The sequence below is a fragment of the Phytophthora sojae genome (assembly GCF_000149755.1).
Source record: "Phytophthora sojae unplaced genomic scaffold PHYSOscaffold_12, whole genome shotgun sequence".
NCBI classification, from domain to species: domain Eukaryota; phylum Oomycota; class Peronosporomycetes; order Peronosporales; family Peronosporaceae; genus Phytophthora; species Phytophthora sojae.
This window is the reverse complement of record NW_009258126.1, coordinates 4,343-25,129: the sequence shown is the minus strand read 5'-3', so window position 1 is coordinate 25,129 and position 20,787 is coordinate 4,343. Positions and strand designations below refer to the sequence as shown.

At 53.0% G+C, this 20,787-nt stretch overlaps 4 protein-coding genes across 4 annotated transcripts; 2 read left to right on the top strand and 2 right to left on the bottom strand.

Annotated features, from left to right (window-relative positions):
• Positions 1-2,698: 2,698 nt before the first annotated feature.
• PHYSODRAFT_262684 (hypothetical protein) lies at positions 2,699-6,585 on the top strand (the record flags this gene model as incomplete). The annotated part of the gene is made up of 5 exons (XM_009538450.1): positions 2,699-3,709; positions 4,031-4,522; positions 4,552-4,596; positions 4,781-6,332; positions 6,371-6,585. The coding sequence occupies 5 exons, from the start codon at positions 2,699-2,701 to the stop codon at positions 6,583-6,585; spliced, it is 3,315 nt and encodes a 1,104-aa protein (XP_009536745.1).
• A 2,278-nt stretch (positions 6,586-8,863) lies between these two features.
• On the bottom strand, positions 8,864-10,113 carry PHYSODRAFT_306423 (hypothetical protein; the record flags this gene model as incomplete). The annotated part of the gene is made up of 3 exons (XM_009538449.1): positions 8,864-9,779; positions 9,816-9,911; positions 9,944-10,113. 3 exons carry the CDS (start codon positions 10,111-10,113, stop codon positions 8,864-8,866), a joined length of 1,182 nt encoding a protein of 393 aa, XP_009536744.1.
• Positions 10,114-10,526: 413 nt separating this feature from the next.
• Positions 10,527-11,126, bottom strand: PHYSODRAFT_529066 (hypothetical protein; the record flags this gene model as incomplete). The annotated part of the gene is made up of 1 exon (XM_009538448.1): positions 10,527-11,126. The coding sequence occupies one exon, from the start codon at positions 11,124-11,126 to the stop codon at positions 10,527-10,529; it is 600 nt and encodes a 199-aa protein (XP_009536743.1).
• Positions 11,127-16,663: 5,537 nt separating this feature from the next.
• PHYSODRAFT_262626 (hypothetical protein) lies at positions 16,664-17,060 on the top strand (the record flags this gene model as incomplete). The annotated part of the gene is made up of 2 exons (XM_009538447.1): positions 16,664-16,712; positions 16,782-17,060. Coding segments are annotated over 2 exons (328 nt in total), but the record flags the coding sequence as incomplete, so codon positions are not given.
• Positions 17,061-20,787: the final 3,727 nt, after the last annotated feature.

The following is a 20,787-nucleotide window of genomic DNA, read 5'->3' as shown; positions in this document are numbered from 1 at the left end:
GCGAAACAATATTCACGTGCCTACATGCTCGGCAAAGTTTAATGAGAGAGTTGCACTTTGTAACACGGTTCGCAGGCTAGCAGCTGGCAATACTCTTACTGTACTTGCTCGCAAATATGGCATGATTTGTGGAATAATGGAACCCAATTGGCGCGGGATGTATCCAAACGGATCTGTTTCTGAAATGGGAAACACAAACGACCTGCTTCAAACACCATTTACTCGGTCGCGACCGTCTAATTCATGGAGGGCCAAGCCGTCTCCAAATCTCCTGCTGTGGCGAGTTGGATGGCTCGATGTTGATGTTTAGCGCTTGCCTCGGTTTTCAGCGCTAGGGTGGGCGTGAAGATGGCATGCGCAGTGAGGGGAGGCGTGGGCCCATGTTTCACAGCTGAAGCGATGTCGCCGTGCATGGTCGTGCGGGATCACGCTGGGTCGTGAACATCCTGATCCTTATTCGGCAGTATGATGAAGGTACCGACGATTCTCACGATGATATGAATGCATTTACTTGGGCTTTTGGGAATAGATAACTGCGCTAAGTATCGGGCTCCTCATGGCGTTGCACTGGTCGACCCCTCGGACTACGTCGTAGGTGGCGAGGGTAGTGCTATGCCGGCAGCTTTAGGTACGTGCGGTGCTAGTGTCGGGGTGCGGCGCTGTGAGTACATGGGGCAAGTGTGGTAGTATACATGTTGTAAGTGTAAGTTGGTGACATCAGTGTTTACAAGCGAAATACCGTGTATGGAGCAGGTTTGGGCGATTTTGAGTGGAATGTTGATAGTGCAAGAGCCGTTTGACGTGATATGACACGAGGCGGTCCCCAGAAAAATTGCCGACGATGTGCCGTCACCTCTGTGACCCAGAGTTTGTATCGGATGCTGATTGGTGGATGACTTGGATACGACGCGGCTGTACCCGTGTGACATGGATGGCGACTGTGGGAGAGAAGTGATTTCTCGGGATGAATCCAGCGTCTGACCGCAGATGGGCCCAACTGGCTGGAAGTGTGAATCCTGGGAGTGCACGCCCAGAATTTCAGAGAACACTCAGTCCAGCCGCGGACTTTCCCTTACGATGAGTGCCTAAAGTCTGGCGGAAAGTGTCTCTGGAGAATGTATCCCAGAGTACACCTCATCTTGCTGTGGCTCATAGAGTGCCCCAGAGGATCAAATTACCCTGAGAATCAACCCACTACTACCATGATCATGCGCAGGAGGCCGCTAAACCCACTAAAAGTGTGGCTTTGAGGAGATACACACGAGTCTGCACTGCAGCAGACTTGTTACCCAGAGTGCCGCACGGAAAACTAGAGTGCCGCACGATGAACCAGAGTTCACCTCCCTGAGTGCAGGTGACCCAGAGTTCCAAAGATGATTCTCTGGGTTTGGACCATAAATCCAGACTATCTATACTGAACTTAAGTGTTTCCCGAGCCAACACCCAAGAATCCCCACAGTTCCCCAAGATTCCTCAGAATTCCCAGGATTTCAGAAGATGACCCTGAGTGTCACCTGATTTTCAGGGATTCGAGTCAGTTCGAAGCCAGTCTGCAATCAAAGGAGAGAGAGAGAGAGAGAAGTAGCTAATAAAAACCAAACAGAGTTCAATTTTCCCTGTACTGCGCAAGTGACTTCGGCCAAGCCTGCCGACGGAAATCCGGAGGACCCGAGACTATGACCGCGGGATGCTAAGGGCACATCAACGGCGAAGGACAGTCGTCTGTGTGGACTCCATCAACTCAAGTCCAGTTAGGTGGGGACCAGCGACGGCTTTGAGCCTCCTGGGGTGATCCATCTATTCCATATCCTAGTTGGGTCACTTGCTGTGCTCGTGGTAGCCCATTTCATATTATTCCAGAGGGTATTCTGGGGTGCTAGGTAGTCGCCTCCAGGATTTTGTATTGACTGCTTGTGTGATGGGAAGGTAACTGATAGTGATTGTATTTTCCTCCTTTATTGGAGGTGGTGCGCGTTTGTGTGAGTCTCAGGGGAGCTAGGCCCCTGAATTTCAGACTCGAGTGAGCCTGACCCACCGTCCAAGGGTCCAAAAGAATAAGTGACGACTAGTTGTAGTGTTTATATACTCTGTATTTGTTGGATTTATCGAGCTAGGAGGGCATTTGGGTAAGGTGTCTTCTGAGTTCCAAGTCCCAGAGTTGACAGAAATCCTGGACCCTGAATTCGTGATATTCTGGGTTTCAGGGGATCTGATTTTCTGGGTTGCCTTTTGGTGTGGAAGTAGCGTTCTGAAGTAGACGTGCGCTCCCGCACTTCGTCGAGGCTACATTTACAACCGGTGGAGTGCCGTTCCGTCGAAGACAAACGAGCCGACAGGGATTACACAAGGTACCCACGCCAACCAAGGAGTGTGATTCTCAGTGTTTAAAGCTTTGCGGCTGCGAATCTCTGGGTCTATCTTCTTGCTGTTGACTCTCAAGTCGATTCTCTGGGTCTACACCCTGGGGAACAGTCTTGGGCTGCGCTATACGAACCCCCCTGGGCGACAAAGGTTTCATCGGCCTCGCCTCAGCTGGTGCGCGTGCCCGGATTCGATTGTCGAAGATTTCACCGGAATCAAGTGTTGAAGAAGTGTTGAGTCCGACAACTTCAAGCTACCAAGATGCCTGGAGGACGAGGGTGGACGCGGTGACGGAGGACGCGGTGCGGCGTCACGTCAGTCGCGTCGTGTTCAAGGTATGGAGCCTGAGGAGCACAAGGACCTGGAAACAGTCGTCCGCGACGCTCGGAAGGCGAAGAAGGCTGCTCGCGAGAGCGAGAGCGAGGCAGTGCAAGGTGGGGACGTCGAGGCGTCTGCAGTCCAAGGTCAGCCTGCTGCTGGATCACAAACTCAGGAGGAAGAAGTTTCCCCTGGGTTCCAAGGTTCGACGGAGGTGAATTCTGGGTCGCGGATTCCTGAAGTCCCAGAGGAGCACACCCGCGAGGGTGGTGCTCAGGCGTCTGAGGGAGGCGTCAATGCGGTCGAGCCCCCGGAGGTGATTGACTTGGTCTCATCTTCGGACGAGTCTGTTGTGGAAGTGAAGTCGGAGCCCGTGCGAGCGAAGGAGGAGGCGAAGACTCAGAGTTCCAAGGTGAATTCTGGGTTCGCACCACCTGAACCCAGAGTTTCAGCGCCAAGTTCGCAAGCGGCACCCAGGAAGACGCCTGAAAGCGACATCCGGGAAGTTGCTGCGCCTGCTCCGGAATCGGGAGCAGCGGCGTTGGACGCCGGGAGCATGGTGCTGTACGTCCGACGTGAAGTTCGACGCTGGGAAGAGGTGAATCCTGGGAAGGTGACGCCGCCAAGTGTCGTTTATGAGTGGCCGACTCCGAAACCGGGTGCCAACTCGTACTTCGCGGCCGCGTACGCAACAGGAGACTACCTCAAGTGGCGTTTGTCTCTGGAGAATCAAGATGAAGCCTGGATCTCTGAGTTTCACCTCGCCCGGTGGGGCGTCGGAACTGCTCAGGATCTCATGGCGACTACGACTCCCCAGAGTATCATGACCACCCGCGAGTGCGTCGCCATTCTGCAGACTCTGTTCTTCGAAGCCGGATTTGAGTTTGTCAATTTGACCCCTGGCTGGTCTTCGACGCGTGTTTCCAGGATTCCAGAAAGTCTGGTGCGCTCTGTCATGGAGGAAACCCAGAATTTCATCGCTGTGGAACTGGTCGAGTGGAGATTGGTGATAGCCGGTGTGCCTTTCAAGGTAAACTCTGAAGATCACGCCGCACCAAGCGCCCAAGAGCAAGCACCAAGACTGGACTACCACGAGGAAGATGGAGACGGTGATCTATTGATGACGGACTACGATGCGGATCTACTGGGCCGACAGTTTGTCCTGAGATTCAGAGTCACTGGACTCAGGATTTCACGGAGCCCACGAGGGTCGAGTGATGGTGCGCCACGATCCAAGCGTACTCAACATGGACCGCCTCGGCCACAAGTCCCGTCAACGCCATCCGCGCTGTCTACACCGTCGCTGTCCTCTCTTCCAGCGTACAAGTCTTCGACTGGTGCCTCGCTACAGAATTCCACTCCCCTGAATTCCATGTCCAATGGACGTGATTCTCTGGAGGCGGAAGCCAAGGACGCTACCCCAGGCGCGGTGCCAAGTGTCATCGGTACCTCGCGCGCTTCGGATGAGAGTACTGCCTCGGGCGTTCAAACGTCTTATGGTAGCTCTTCGTCTTCGTCGATGATGTCGCTTGGACAACGAGTTGGAGCTCTAGCGCTTGTGGCCCAGAGTGCCGGTGGCTTTGCAGCTGCCGGTGATCTTGGATTTCAGGTCACCCGGACAATCATCCCGTCGCGTATTGTGTCAGTCGACCAAGATGACGTTGAGATGGCATCGTCGGTGCACTCTGATCCAGAGATCGCACCCAGGAAGGCCGGTCTCCCCAGGATTTCAGCCACGACTTCCGAGCCGAAACTCAGGGTTTCCGCCCCGATTGCTGGATTTGGTGGTCCAAGGGATGTCAGCGCTGATGAGCGAAGTCAACACCAGAGCTCTAAGAGCGAGGTGCGCTCTCGACGCTCGACGAAATCCAGAATATCACCTGCGTCGAGCCGCTCGAGTGGATCCAGGAATCTTGGGTCAGTTTCGTCCGTGTCCGCGAGGTCTGGGCCCGCCCAAATCGAGCTGAACGTCTTGCGACAACAGCAGGAGTGGCAGGCCCGCATGGAACAGGAGCAACGCGAGTTTCTCGCCAGAGAACGCCTGGATGCCTTGGAGCGCGAGCGCCTCAGGGAATAACGTGACCTAGACGCGCGTCGCCAGATCCAGGAACTTACGGATCGCTTGGTCCACGCTGAGATCGCCCGAGGAGAAGCGGAACGGCGTGCGCAGGACGTGGAGGCTCGCCAGACCCAGAGTTTCACTGAAACTCAGGGGATGACCCAGAGTATCACGGAAGCTGTACGTCTTGAGCGTGAGCGCCTGGATGCCGCCTACGCCGAGCGCTGGCGACGGCACGAAGCCGAAGCCGACTCGGAGCGCGCGCGCTGGGTTTCCGAGACCTACGCCGGTTGGAAGGAACAAATGTCAACTGTGGAGCAGAAGGTCCAAGAACTTGAGGCGGAGAAAGAACGAGAGCGGGAGGCTTCCGAGAATATCCAGCGCTTCCACGCTGGCCAAGTGCGCGACCTTCGGGCAACATTGGCCCAAGTTCAAGCGCGTCGCGCAACCGTCGCCCCTGATTTGGCAACAAATGTGAGGTCGTCAGTGGCTCAGAATCCTGAAGTTGCAACCCGACCCCAAGAATCCAGTGGCGTAATCAACGGAAACGCAAGTGTCACAGGCCAGAGACGGGAGACAGCTGATCCGAAGAACACTTCCGAAGTCGCCGCCTCCCAGCTAAGAGCGACCCTCGCGCAGACTTCCGCCGACACTTCCGGCAGAATCGCGCGCGTCAAGCGGGGACATGGCGCTACGGAGACCAAGGTGACGAAGGATGTCAAGCTCGAGCCTGTGTCTCTGGGGAAGACGTCGGATCCCAGGAGAACAGCGACCTCTAAGGCCTCGCAGGACTCTAAAACAGACTCCAAGCGCTCTGCACCCAAGAAACACCAGCAGAAGAAGAAGCGTCAGGATGTCAATCCACCCTCGGACTCAGACCCAAGCTCCGATTCCAGCGACGATGGCTCGTCCTCTGAGAGTTCGGATGACAGTTCGGACGGGAACCCTGGGGTTAACCTGACGACGGCCTCTACGGCTCAAGCTGGCACTACGCTCCTGACGTTCAGACCGTACATCAACTCGAATACTCTGGGTGGGTTCGATACTAAGGCGTCACTCAGGGAACGCGTGCGTTGGTGGGGGCGTTTTGCGAACGTGGCGGCTCAGGGAGGTTGGTCTACGAAGATGCGAATTCAGGAACTCAAGTTGAAACTCTCGGGAGCTGCGCGTGACTGGTTCAACCAGTTGCCCAAACACACTCAGCGTGACTGGAAGGAGTTGGCGTCTGCATTCAGGAAGAACTACTGCAAAGCGCGCTCGTCGTACTCTGAACGTTACTTCACGATGGAGATGAAGAACTCAGAGAGCGCCCTGGATTTCTTTTATCGTCTGAATTCCGCCGCTGGGAAGGCTGACATTGACTTTCGCAAGTCTTCGAAGCGTCTGGAGAAACACATCCGGAGGTTCATCACGAAACTCAGGGACACGCGCCTCAAGACGTCGCTGCAGGGCCAGAGATTCAGGAGTATCGCTGATCTAGAGTACGCTCTGGAACAGGACGAAGATGTCTGGAGCCGCAGCGACCATGATGCTCCGCCACCCAGAGTTCGTGCATTCCTCAGGGACGTTTCAAGCAGAAGCGACAAGGACGTGCGTATGTGACTAGGGGCGATGTCTCTGACTCTGAGTCAGACGAAGACCCTGAAATTCACGCGCGTTTCCAGGAAATCACGGACGAACCCAGAGTTTCAGCCCGACGTGCGAGCGCGAATTCAGGGTCAACTCGTGAGATCTCTGGAGAAGAAGCTTCTACGCCTAGCGCTGGGAGTCTGGCGAGTATGAAGGGTGCCGAGTGGACTCAGACGCTGACGAACGAGGTCTATCGCGTGATGGATAACATGGGATGACGTCCACCGAACGCCCAACCAGGACCGAACGCGAACTCTGGATTCCGTTCCCCTCGCCGCGAAAACCCGAATTGGGACAAGTTCTGCGAGAAGTGCGGCAAGTGGGGGCACCCAGAGGGAAACTGCTGGAAAGACGTGAAGTGTGATCGCTGCCTGGAAGTGGGTCATCCGACTCACTTGTGTCGCGCGCAACCGTGCGAGAACTGTGGCAAACTGCATCTCGGGAAACCGTGTGAAGACTGGAAGACACTGGAAGCTGTGAAGAAACTCGCCCGCCAAGGTGCACTGAAAGACATGCCGAGCCAAATCCTGGATAAACTCCTGGATGGCGAAGCAAACTCTGGGAGGCCGTCAAACCAATAAGCCCGCTGGGTGGGGACCCAGTACGCGCCGGGCTGAAGAAGGCCCCAGAGTTTTGTGTTCTAGTGTATGTAGGCCCGGAGCTGCGAACAAGAACCCAAGATAACCAACAATGCATGACTACTTTGACTCAGGATTTCATGACTTCCCCGGAAAATCAGCATCCTGAACAAGCGAACTCTGGGTCGGTGAGCCCTGAAGAAATTGTGGAGTACAAGCCGAACCCTGGAGAGCGCTACGGATGGTGGGAAAACAATGATCCTGACCCAAAGAAACGTGATGTGGCGATGGTGCATGGTGCTGTGAACGACTGCCGGACGATAGTTCTCCTGGATACCGGTGCGACTGTGAATATTGTGAGCTTCGACTTAGCGCGTAAGCTCGGACTCACACTCAAGTCGCACAAGTAAACCAAGGTGTCTGGCATGGGAGGCGTTCCGACGTACATCGGTGCCAGTGCTCAGGTGAAGATTACTCTCGGTTCGAGGGTGATATATATCCTGGATGTCTGGATTGCTAACATCGGCGAAGGGATCGAAGTTCTTCTGGGTATGAGTTTCATGTTTGCAGCTGGAGTGAGGATCAGTGTTCGCGATGGTCTCGTGACACTTCCGATGAAGAGGTGATCATGATGTGTGGATGGACTCCAGAGGATCGCCTGGGTGTCGACATGCCCTTGGAAACCACAGGTAGTTGGTACCTGGCCCTTGGGGAATCCAAGGTGGTGAAGATTTCGTATGGACCGACGAACCCACAGCGTGAGGTTGTGTGGGCAGGACGAGGTGACCTATATATATTACGACCCGGATGAACGTTCATCCCAGGGTCCTTTAGGGTCCTTGGTCCGGCTTATTTTAGGTGTTCACGACCCCAATATCATTCATCCAGGGTCCTTCGTGCCCAAATTAGCTTATTTTGGCTGATTTTTTAATTTAGGCTCGGCGTCTGAGGTTCTCTAATAACTGATAGCGACTAAACCCTAAAGCTGATATTTTTTGTAGTACCGAACAAATTATTTAAAATATGTTGATATCAAACTATTCTTATTGGTCCTGTACAATATTTTACTCGTCATATCTAATCATTTTTAATGGCGTGTAAGACGCTGTATTTACATGTAACGCGGCTGCCCCCAGAAGCGAGTTTCGACACCACCAGGCGCATCTTCGTCGGGGAGCGAGCGCGCGTAGGTACCGATCATCACGCCGCGTAACCGCAGCTCGGCCGTACAAAGGCGCGCGTCCTTGGAGGCGCGCCGCATGTCAAGCGCAGAGTCGGCAAACTTAATCCCCCCCTCTCTAAGCAATGTTGGAGGTCTATGGTACTGTATGTCTGCATAACGCTTTGCGGTGGCGACATGGTGGCCGCCAGCAGCGACCTGGTGGGGCCAGCAGCAACATAGATGCATGCATTCTACACCCGAGAAAGCGACGCGGTGAGCGGAGCTGACTGCTGTGAACTGGTAGACCTGAGGGATGATACTGGCAGCGGCAGGCTGCCGATAGCCGCCGTTCTCGGCGGTGTTGGCCGTTCTACTTTACGTATGCAGTACCTACAAACTACCACGGGTCGCGTTGGCGCCTCAAAGCGTGGCGCTGGCGGCGGCCGCAAAAACACATTTTGGCACAGTTTCTAGATTTAGACTAGACCGCCGATACTGGCAACGGCAGGCTGCCGATAGCCGCCGTTCTCGGCGGTGTTGGCCGTTCTACTTCATGTATGCAGTGCCTACAAACTAATGCCGGTCGCGTGCGCGGCTCGAAGCGTGCCGGCGGAGCTGGCGGCGGCCGCGAACAACACATTTTGCCACATTATCTAGATCTAGACCTGAGGGTCGATACTGGCAGCGGCAGGCTGCCGATAGCCGCCGTTCTCGGCGGTGTTGTCCGTTCTACTTCATCTATGCAGTGCCTACAAACTAATGCCGGTCGCGTGCGCGGCTCGAAGCGTGCCGGCGGAGCTGGCGGCGGCCGCGAACAACACATTTTGCCACATTATCTAGATCTAGACCTGAGGGTCGATACTGCCTGCCGCTGCCAGTATCTAGAGTCGCCAGCAGCGAATTCTCCTTGCTGGAATATGCCGTTTGCTGCTGCTGTCGCCATTCTCGGACCATCAGCTGATTAAGCTGGCGGGCAAGGCAGCGCCTATCGTTCACGATCATCTGTAAACGCTCTAACTCTTGCAATCCATTGTCCAGACGTGTTGTGAGAGAATCGGTCAGCTTGCCAAGCTGTGCATGCGAAGCAGTGGGGGCACCTTCAACGCCATCAGTTCTGTCTTCGGCGCGAATAGCGCCCCTGTCGCGAGATGAGGCCTTTTGGGTTCGCTCAATGTAGAGGAATGGTTGTGGCTTCGAACCTGCATGGCCCCCCTTAGAACTCTCTTTCTTAATGTTGCTGGGACGCTTTTTGGAGCGTGATTCGTGCTTGGATTTCTTTCCTTCTCGCAGCCGCAGTCGATGACAAGCAAGCTTCACTTCCGGTGTTGCAACTTTTTGCATGATAAGGACACTGCGCTTCACAAGTTGTTCATCTTCGGTGCCCATATCGAGCCCTCCATCGCTCGCAATATCGCAACTATTTGACCCAGAAATGCCAGATACTTCGTTCAGGAGGAGTACTTGATCCTGCGAGTTAGTCGAAGCGTGCACACGGATAAAATCTCCAACATATGCGTGACCCACGTGATTAAATGCTGCCAAACCATCCGAATTCAGTGTTAGTTTTCGGTCAGCGCGTACAAATAGAAAAGTATGTGCAAACGACGTACACAAGAGGAGTTCAAACGTAGCGTTGTCCAGGCTGCTTGAAAATTCCAACATAAAGAATGATCTGTTCACGTCATTACAGCGAATGCCGAGGACATACCGTTTGTCCGAGCTTTCTTCACACATGCACCACCTGACATCGAGGATACACGTAATACCGGCGTTAAAAGCTTTCTGTTGAGCCACGAGCACAAAGCTTTAGGATTGTCAATGATGAATACAACGTACATTTCGGCCGGTTGTGCAGACAGCATATAGGAGGCCAGCAGAATGTCATTTGTGTGCACATAGATCGTATTGCTGGAAGCCCCAGTGACTACCAGCGTCGATACACTCGTATCCGTGATTGCAGCCCGATACACTGTACCTTTATCCCAATACATGAATGAAGACGCCATTGTAGAAGATGAAGCTGTGAAGTCCCACTGGTTCAACTCCGAAATAAAGCAACAACAGGTCACTTGCTCCGGCTTCCACAAAACTCCACTACACCCGGGTACCGGCAAATATCGACATTCCGTTGACCTCCCATCGCCACAATGCTCTTGTTCATCCTCAACATCAAGGACAAACCAAGTATGGTTCTCACTGCTTGTTGTATCACAGAATACATACACAGACATCAGATACACAGAGAATCACAACTGGAGGATGAAGATCAACTTCAACGTACCTATCGGTGGAAGGGGATGGTTGCAATCGCTGGACATGAATCAGCAAATGGGGCCTGGTGCAATACGCCTCACTGATGTACGCGCATGACACAACTTCACTTGGTGCCAACGCATCGCCCCCGATGCCATTCATCACGTCAACTTGTTCTCGCCAGATGCAAAACCCAACGTCCCCACCTCTTATTTTGATCATCTCCCATAGCTCTAGAGCAGACATCGCACACCTCGTTGACATCGTCAACCGTGCACGGAAAACCCGAACCATCCATTGCCTCTTGTAGTCGTTGCCTCCTGCAGCGGATTTTATCTAAAAGGAATGCCCGTAGCGTACTAAGGGCTTGATATTCGCCCTTATTGCTCGATGACCCCACTGTCAAATGCTTCGAAAAGCGCTGGAAGTATGTTTCACTGTATATGGTGACACATTTTGCTGGCTTACCATCACGCCCCGACCGACCTGTCTCCTGCGCGTAATCGGTCAAGCTGTGGGCTAGTCCAAAATGTAGTACGGTTCGAACGTTCGGGTAATCCACACCCTGACCCAATCCACACGTCGCAACAATATACGAGCAGTTAGGGGACTTCCACAATGACAAAATATTCTTGCGCTCATCGAAAGTCATTCCACTATGATACCGGGCGACCACGTTGGACGTATGGCGCTCTAAATAGTTTGCAATTTCTTCGACCTTCGGCTTTGTCAACGCAAAGACAATGCCTTTGTCAGGATGTGCCATAGGAAGTTTGATCAATGATAGACATGCCTTCATCATATCTGTATTCGATAACAATTCCACCACTTCGTAACGTATTGACTATCGGACTGTCGGCGTTCTCACAGTGACGAAAGGGAAGCCACAAATTGTCATGAGGTCATTTTCCCAAGTGGGGGGAAGAGTTGCCGTCAGTAGTGTCTTCTGGACCGAAATGGACGATGACACATAGACGAATGACATGCACCTGCGGTAATCTTGCGAGGTCATAACCAAGTGAGCCTCGTCAAAAAATATTCTGCTTAGTTTGTCCTGCTCCTGTAGCGACAGTAGGAACGTCCGGAAATTTTGATGCTCCAAGTACGTTACTCGGACGAACAAAATAGACGGTAGCGCTGTGAAAGGACTCGTATCGTGTTGATACTCAGAGCACTCGATTCCCAATTGTTCTGTCTTCCGAAGCGAGTCCAATAAAAGTGCTACCATAGGCACCACAACAATAACAACACGCATAGAATCCGAAAATGCGGCCAAATGAAACAGCAAGGACTTCCCACCATTTGTAGGGAGTACAACGAGTAAATTAGAGACGCTCTGCAAAACCAGTGTCGTTGCAACACACTGCTCTCTTGACCGAAACGAAGCGGTGTGGTCACGAAGAAATGATCGGAGCAAAATCCGAGCTGACCCAAAGTGTTCCGGAAGTAAGCTGCTTATAGCTTCGCCAATAGTAAAAAAGCTGAACGTTGGTACGACAACTGTGATTGGGCGTCCGTGCGGAGCAGGTTGATTGAATCTTGAAACTTGCTGCACAGGTGACGTCGGCGAACTTTTCCTCCTTGGCATTATCTCGGATTGGTCACTTGGGGCGTAACAATTGGTACTGGTCGAGTTACCAGGTCCGAGAAGTTTATGCCACTGGTGGGAACAATAAACAAATTCGGCCATATCATCGCGCGACATAAAATACGGATCCGTGGTAGAACGGCTATACAACGTCGAAGCCGTTGCCGGTGCATGAGCGGCTTCAAAATCAAAAATGTCCTGATTCGCTCTTGTTGATGTAATGTTCTTCTCCATGAATGCGATCGCGACGTGTCTGTAAGTCCGAACAGAAAGTTGGTTACCGCAACTTACAAAATTCATGTTTATTGCAGCACGGCAACCTTTCCCATTCAGTCTGCCCTGCCCTGTAGTGCTGAAGAGATAGTAGAACAAAGCGTCACCTTCTCCAGAACGGTCCGAAGTAAAGCCCCCACGTTGTAGTTGAGTGAAGAAAAATTATTGTGCCGGACGCACAAGGGCAGCATAGATCACAAAATCTAACGTCAACTCCGGCGGCAGGAATCGCGCAATTAAGCGATGCTGTCCCGATATCGTCAGACCTTTATGATATCTTTGTATGATCATGACTTCACGGTTCAAAATATATACCGATCGTTCCCCAGAAACCGTGTTTCTTAAAGTCGAAGCGCTTAGCTCGGCAGCTTGTGATGGCTGCCCTGACGTGATATAAATCAGAGGTGCAAGAAGCTTCGTGAGCTTATCAACCTTTTTGCACCACTGGGACAGCGAAGCAAGTCCAAATGTGATTTCACCATTCACCACCTTGACGAGAAGAAGTTACTTAACCAGATGCATACGCATCGATTTCCATGGATTCCTGTCGTCTTCAAAGAAAGCTGTATCCATAGCTATAATTGCTGTAGTCGTCGTAACAGCACTACTCATCCGACATTAAATGTTTTTCAACCACAGATATATTGTAGCCCAAAATCACATTTTCACGAAGCACCTTACCAAACTGGTCGACAAGCTTTGCTTTTAAGTCGTGAAGCGTCTTCAAGATAACACAATGGCCTTCAACTAGGAGCGCATCATGCGCCGATCCCAGCCACATGATTTGAGGAATTCGCCGTTGCTCAGGTGCCATGGCGACGCTTGAGCCAAAACTTATAACTTCCTGCAACAGATTAAAAGGAGTTCGATACCCGGTCCTAAGATAAAAACGTAGCGCCTCCGCCCTTTTTCGCGTCGCCAAGTTTTGCTCGTTGGCTTCCACACCCCACGACAGCTGATGAAGGTTCATCAGAGCAGCAATTCGAGCCCAATACTATATATTAGCGACTAAACTAGTCACTTGACCTGGTTGTTTAAACTGTACGTAGCCAGCAGCATCTTTTGTCGGACCACTGATAGAAGAGCATACAACAAATCGATGAGTTGGAAATGCATGAAACTCGCTTGGGGAGTGTTCATTTTCCAAATCAATTCGAAAAATCTTTTCAAGGGCACCATCTAGCAATACAAGTTGGTCGACACAAACATGCTCCGCTCTGTAGTGCTCAGTGGAGATCGACGCGAAAGCTTCGGAGCACGATTGGAACAGAGATCCACTTGATCAGCCAGATCATCATCTGTAGAAGAGTTTGAGGTAATAATGTAGTGCTGGGCATGTGTGTTAACCATCTGCAGTAGCGAGGTCATGGTCTTGCAGTACTTTTCGGAACTTGATTGAATGCGTCGCAAAGCCGATGCTGGCTCAATGTCACTTCCTTTTGACGACAGAATGCGCTCAAGCAAATACTCTCGGGTGCCAATAATTTCTTGGTTGAGCTCCCAATACCGACACACAACCGGAAACACTAACTCAACAAAGCTTGAGTTGGGATCAAATTTAACCGAGGCAATGGCTTCAGAAACTTTATCCGTGCAATATGTACGAACAACCTCGTGCCACTTCATCCGGCGAAGGAAAGGTGGTACGAGGCGATCGTCCGTGGAAGCAATATGCAAATGAGATCGTGAAAATTCACTTAGAGCACGGTCCACTGCATCTGAATCGTCTGCATGCGTTGAGAAGCTGGCACCACCTTGTACGCCGAAATATTTTGTCTTTGCACCTGAATAAAGTGATTGCACCAAGCACTGAAGTTGCGATACGTCGGTGGTGAAATCTTTATGCTTCGACTTTAGATGCCTCGACATTGTGTCTTCAAGTGGGCAGAAGTATGCGCAATCGAGACATCGCACACCGGAATTTATCTCAATTCCGTCTACTCGCTCCAATACCTCCTGCGTTGGTTTTAAATACTTGAGAAGAGATGCTCCTGTCGCCAACGAAAGTACGTCAAATTTTTTCTCCTATAGTTTGGCCGGAACGGCCACATCGTGAACTCGTTTAAAGTGAATAGCCACTTCCTTTACACCAGGAGATAGTACGTAGCGACAGATAGCACATATAACCAGTCCAAGCTTCATGTTGTACTCAGTCCCATCTCATGTACCATCGTAGCAGGGTTGCACATTTTCGCCGATAAGTTTCGATCATTTTGCAGTGAATTCTTGCACGACTTGGTGTGTTGGCGCAAAAGTTTGGGATCGCTCGAGAAATATTTGCATTGTGGGCATTTGAATACACCTTCTACGCGTTTGACCAAGTGCGTAATAGGATGATTACCTACATCGTAAACCACACACTTTGCGACTTCTCGGTGCTTATTATGGACGTGATATCGTCGTGCTTCTTGCGAGGCTAACTCACATGAGCATTTTTCGCACGTAAACAACCCGCCATTTCTGACCTCTGACTGTGGTATGATGTGCCACCTTCCCACGCCACAACCACCACGTCGCCTCCAGAAAACCCTCACCACAACGTAATACGAGACAACACCACTTATGCCAACACCAAACTCCACCGAAACTCGTACGAAAAGTCACACAGAGTATATCAACTCCTTTATGCGGTATTGCCGCACCACGGCCTCCGAAACACTAGTGCCTTCAACTGCCACTAATCCACCGTCGAGGTTGAAATAAAATGATGCCCCAGTACTTCCACACAGGATCCACAATCGTCCAGCCACAGTAAAAGAGCGATAGCTTTGTTAGCGCCGAAATACCAATTATATGTAGCAGGCGAGATGGTCAATAGCTTAACTGGCAGGGGTGTGAGGTGTGGGGCTCGGATACTTCTCTTCTGTTGTTCTCGTCCAGAGTGAAAATGTGTTGCGTGCAGCCTATTGGTTGAACAAAGTTGTTACATCGTGTTCTGAACTTTTGTCTCACCACTCGCATACATTTGTGGTACACACTAAAATCGTGTATGCAACACAACTTCCAACCTTTCTAAAGCAGTACTGCGTTTTTACAGTACATGTTATCAGTATGAATTCAAAAATAGCATGTGTTAATTAATAATCTGAGTCCGACTAGTTATACAGGAATAATAATATTTACCGGTGGGCATGGCTGCTAGATAGCCCTCAGGCGATTATATAGCGTGCTCCCACAAACCCTCCCGTTACATTTAGCACAAATAGTATAATCGACACAACCGTTCGGGCATCGATACTTACCCGAAAGTCAAATATGCTCGTGTCGATCTCAGGCGCAGCTCCGTCCCACCACCACCGGCCGCCACCCCTTGCCTCAGAGTGATTGGCCGTGTGGTTGACCTATATGTAATCATTTGAAGGGTAAAGTCGGTCAAATCCGCTCGTGCTTGTGCAGCTCGCACGCGGCATGTAAACGGAGGTCTGGACCACGTTGCATGTCCGGTTATAGCGTCATCAAGAGGCAGCACACACGAAGTCGACACATCTCATGGTAATACGCTCAGGTGCAGCTCCAGCTCACCTCCATCAGCCAGCTGCCCCTGCCGCAGAGTGCCTGTCCGCCTCGATGAACCTATCCGACGCTACATCGTGGTCGGTGAGTACGCCGCGGTCTGGAAGCGACTCGTAAGCGTTTAGTCTTTTTCGTGATGGTGCCGGCAAACCCGGTGTGCGGACTACAGCCCAAAGAAGTAATATCGACCCTCCTGTGGGATAGCGCATGCCTTGTAGAGCCGTACGCGAGATACAACTTCGATCCAGTGGGTTCCCGCATGCCTCGTCAAGCGGCCGGAGACTAGCAGCTACCTGTGGGGTTCGATCACTTTGCCTTAGTGCGGTCCCTTGACCTGTCGAGTAATTGCGTTCGGTGTCGCGTAATTGTGTAACGTGTCGAGTAATTGTGTAACTTGTCGACGAACTCGAGCAATAGTAACACACTGGATCGAAGTTGTATCTCGCGTACGGCTCTACAAGGCATCCGCTATCCCACAGGAGGGCAGATATTACTTCTTTGGGCCGTAGTCCTCACACCAGGTTTGCCGGCACCATCACGAAAACGCCTAAACGCTTACGAGTCGCTTCCAGACCTCGGCGTACTCACCGACCACGATGTAGCGTCGGATAGGTTCATCCAGACGGCCAGGACTCTACGGCAGGGGCAGCTGGCTGATGGAGGTGGGCTGGAGCTGCACCTGAGATGGCCACCTCGGCAATCTCGCGTTACGACCGTGCTAGCGGGCGCACCAACCTCCCCGCCCGTCGCCAACACGGTTCGCGAGGGTTAAACACGCTGGGGACGCGTCCGAGGTGGCGGAGGCAACCCTGGCGACCGTGTCAGATATACCCAACGAACCTCGTGCGGGGTCATTCAACCCTGGCGATGTCGGTGGGGGGAATGAAGGCCACCCGCGGCGATCGCACGTCGTTTCCGGACTGCGGCGTAGCCCACCACCAGTGGCTACACGACCCCTAGCGATGGCACCAATGGCACGTTGGCGGTAGATTAGAGCGGCAATGGTATCGGCATGACTAGCCACATCCGATGAACCATCGCATGCAGCCTGCAACCGCGTGAAGGCCTCGGTCCCGATTCTCGCCTTGCCCACCAGCAGCCCACCACCAGTGGCTACACGACCCCTAGCGATGGCACCAATGGCGCGTGGGCCGTACATTAGAGCGCCAATCGTATCGCCATGGCTGGACACACCCGGTGAGCCACCCAACGCAGCCTGCAACCGTGCAGAAGGCCTCGGTCCCGATTCTCGCCTTGGCCACCAGCAGCCCACCACCAGTGGCAACACGACCCCTAGCGATGGCGCCAATGTCTCGTTGGCCGTAAATTAGAGCGCAAAGAGTATCGCCATGACCGGACGCATCTTGTAATGGGCCTACTTTTGCTCACTACTTTAGCTTACACGTGTGCGCGTGTATGTGAGGAAGCGTAGCCTAGTTTAACTTAGAGTTAAATATACTCGGGTCTCCGAGTATAGATTAATCTAAATAAACGATCCAAATAATGTTTTTGGGTTAAAATGAGAACTGCTATTTTTGTTTTATGTTTCTGACTTCCTCTAAATGTAATATTCTAAGATAGGAATCTGCCAACGGCTGGTTGGCAGCATTCCTACGCTATGCATGTCGCTCATTGGCTAAAAGATGCTGCTTTCAGCCAATAGGAATCCTAAGTCTCTATGAACCACCCCTCGTGGTGATCGTAAATGTATGCAGCCTTTGGTGTGTCTACACCAAAGTCGAGAAAGTCTTTCGAACCTCTAACAGACGTCGTGACTGTTAGAGTTACAAGTGACTGTAGCCACTTGTGCGTGTAACCCTGTTACACCATCCCCCCGTCAAGGTTAGACGCGCCGAGACACGGCACGTCAATCGGGAAATTGACCATTCGTCAATTTTTCATATTGGGAGAAAGAAAACTCGAGCTCATTCCGCAATGAGCTCGTCTCAGAAGAAGACCGCCGCCCCAACAGAGGGTAAGCTCTCTGTTGCTCAGTACCATGAGCGCCAGCAGGCAAAGCGCGATGCGCTCGCGGCAAAGGCCGCGTCGGGGACAACCCAGTCGGAGATTGTCCTCGAAGGTTCCTCTGTAGTCAACGACGCCGTTGACTACGGGGATGATGACGTGGAGATGGAAGAGGGCGAGGCCTCTTCCAACAAGCGCAAAGAGTCTATCGACAGTGATAGTCTCGACTCGCATACCGGGTCAAACGCCCTCGTGAAGGAGACGATTCGGACGCTTCAAGCTCGAAGCGTTCGCGCGGCGAAAGCGACACTCCGCTCTCCGCTGCTGGGGCTTTAAGCTCCCCGCGTGAGGTGGGTCTTCAAGTTCTCCGCGCGCTGCTCAGGCAGCGCGCGATCCGTGGATGCTATCTGCGTCATAGATCGCAGACCGTGTGGGCAACACCGTGCCTCCAACTGAAATCCCGCTGTAGGTATGCAGCGGGATCCACGATGATGCTGTGGCGGAGGAGCAGCACTTTGATCCGTTAACGAATCAAAGGCGCGATTACTATATCGGACTCTTTCAGGAGCTCCGATACTTCTCCAGCAAGAATACCTCTTCTCGCAGCAAAGTGCCTGAGTGGCAGGCACTTTGTCAAAGTTGGAATGCTTTCGTTGAGAACTTCAACAAGAAGCCGGCTGCTTACCGTGAGCGGGTTAAGCATGCCCGTGAGCGCTTCGAGACATTCTCGACGCGCGGGAGGCTGGAGCAGCTCCACAGATCCTCTGTGGACGCTGGTATTCCATGCGCTGTGCCCGAAGGCCATCAGTGCACGTTGTGTCTTCCGGGTGCGGGTGCGCTTGAGCGACCGCGACCTAAACGGGTACACGACGATTCGTGTACCTGAGAGTCTCAAGGATCTCCGTGCCAAGTTCTTGGCACGCGAGGAACGCGACGATCGTGGGACCTCGGGCGCTGTAGGTGACCACAGCGCTCGCACTACCTTCGCGTCGGCAGCGCGTGGTGAGCTTCGTACGCCCTCACCATTTCCGGAACGTCCTGCAGCAGGACGTCCCGTGGCTCCCATGTATCTTGGTGGGGCGGAAATCCTCTCCAACGAATACGATAACGAACCGGTTGCCGGTTCGTTTTCGGGATACTATGGTCCACAATACGCTCAACAATCCAGCGTGTTGAGCCGCGGGCGTCGCGGATCGGAGGCGGCGGTGGTGGGAACACGCCCCGGGTATGATCAACCTGGGATTGACCTTGGCCCGACCCTCGAGGAGCGAGTCGCTGCTGTGGAGCAGCTTCAGAGCCGTGAGTTCGCCGCTCTGAAGCAGGAGATGGCGACCCTGACAGCTCAAGTTGATCAGGCCTCGCAGAGCGCGTCGGACATCTCTATCGACGTGGGAGGTCGCGTCGTGCGCTCGTCCCAACGTGTTCACGCGCTGGAGCAGAGGTTCGCTTCCGCTGGGGCTTCCGCTTCGGGCCAGCCGAGCTAGGTGGCTCGTGCTGCCAGTATGGCTTCAGCCGCCTGACGTAAAAGGTTGGACGGAGGCGCATGCTAGATGGAATATCTAGCATGTAGGCGTTGCCATGTTGTGCCAACACTGTGAACGGCCCGATGAAGCGCGGAGCGAGCTTGCTCGCCCCGAAGTCGGAAACTGCATGTTTAGGCAGGTTTTGAGTTGCTAACAAAACCAATGAACCTTTCTTGAATTCATTAGTGTTGCCCCTACCAACATTGTCTGCGTTCAGCTTCTGTCGGTCGACAGAAGCTGCGATAGCGTCTTGGACAAACCGAATGACAGCTTGTCTGCGCTGCACGAAGTTGATTGCGTCCGAGCTGAACTCGTTCAGCTCGTTTCTAGCAGTAGGCCCGGCCTCTGCGTTCGTCTTCACGGTGTCTGTGTTCTGCACAGACCCGTTCTTCTTCTTCTTCTTGCTCATGTCGGCGTCTGTGCCCTGCACAGACGCGTGCTTCTTCTTCTTGCGCGTGGTCGCGGCTGACACTGTGCAAGTGTCAGTGGCATTCTGCGGCTGCTGCGTTGCAGTCGTAGATCCTCCCCCACTTAAGGAAAGAGCCACCATCCTGAGTAGACTCGGGAGGCGTGGGTGCCTGATGGCATTCACGTAGAACGGTGTATGCCCGGTCGAGGCATGCACGGAGTTGTTGATGGCGAACTCCGCCATCGGCAGGCAGTCGCTCCAGTGTTGGAACGAGTGAGCGTACCTCGTAAGCACGTCTACGAGCACGCGGTTCACGCGCTCGGTCTGCCCGTCCGTCTGCGGATGGTCCGCAGTTGACATCGAAAGTTGACTCCCAAGAAGTGTAAACACTTCTTGCCAAAGGTGTGCAGTAAAGCGCGGGTCTCGATCCGACACAATGTCGATTGGCATGCCATGGTGTTTGAGCACCATGTCAACGAACAGACGAGCCGTCTGTTTCGCAGTCACTTCAGCGGGTACCGCAGCAAGATGGTACATCTTGCTGAAGCGGTCAGCAAAGACCACAACGCCCGTGTTCCCCTGGCTGTCCGGGGGAAGACCGAACACGAAGTCCAAAGACATGGACTGCCAACACTCCGACGGAGTCGGCAGTGACTGCAAGGGAGCCCGCGCAGAAGGCGCAGGCTTCACACGTTGACAAACCTCGCAAGCACGGACGTACTTGCGCACCCATTTATACTGGTGGGCCCAGTAGAAGTCCCGCGTGAGAAGAAAGTATGTTTTCTCACGGCCCGAATGCCCCGCAGTCGGTGCATCGTGATATTCATACATGATCCTGAGTCGCAGGTGGGCACGACAACGCGGTCCGCGTTGTCGTCGACTGCACTGTAGAGTAATAACCCGTCGTGCACCCGGTAACGGTGTGCACGAGCACGAAGATGCTTCGGCAGCTTCTGACGAGCATTGTCAGAAGGTGCTGAGCCATAGGCCAGCAAGAGCTTCGCGTCCGCGTCGTGCGCGTACGCGACCTTCACGTCCTCCAACAGTGACGACATTGGGGTGCTCGATCGCATGGCGTCAATGGCATTGACGTCGGCATCAGTCGTGGCGTAGTCAGGTCGACGCGAGAGCGCGTCGGCCACCACATTGAGTCTTC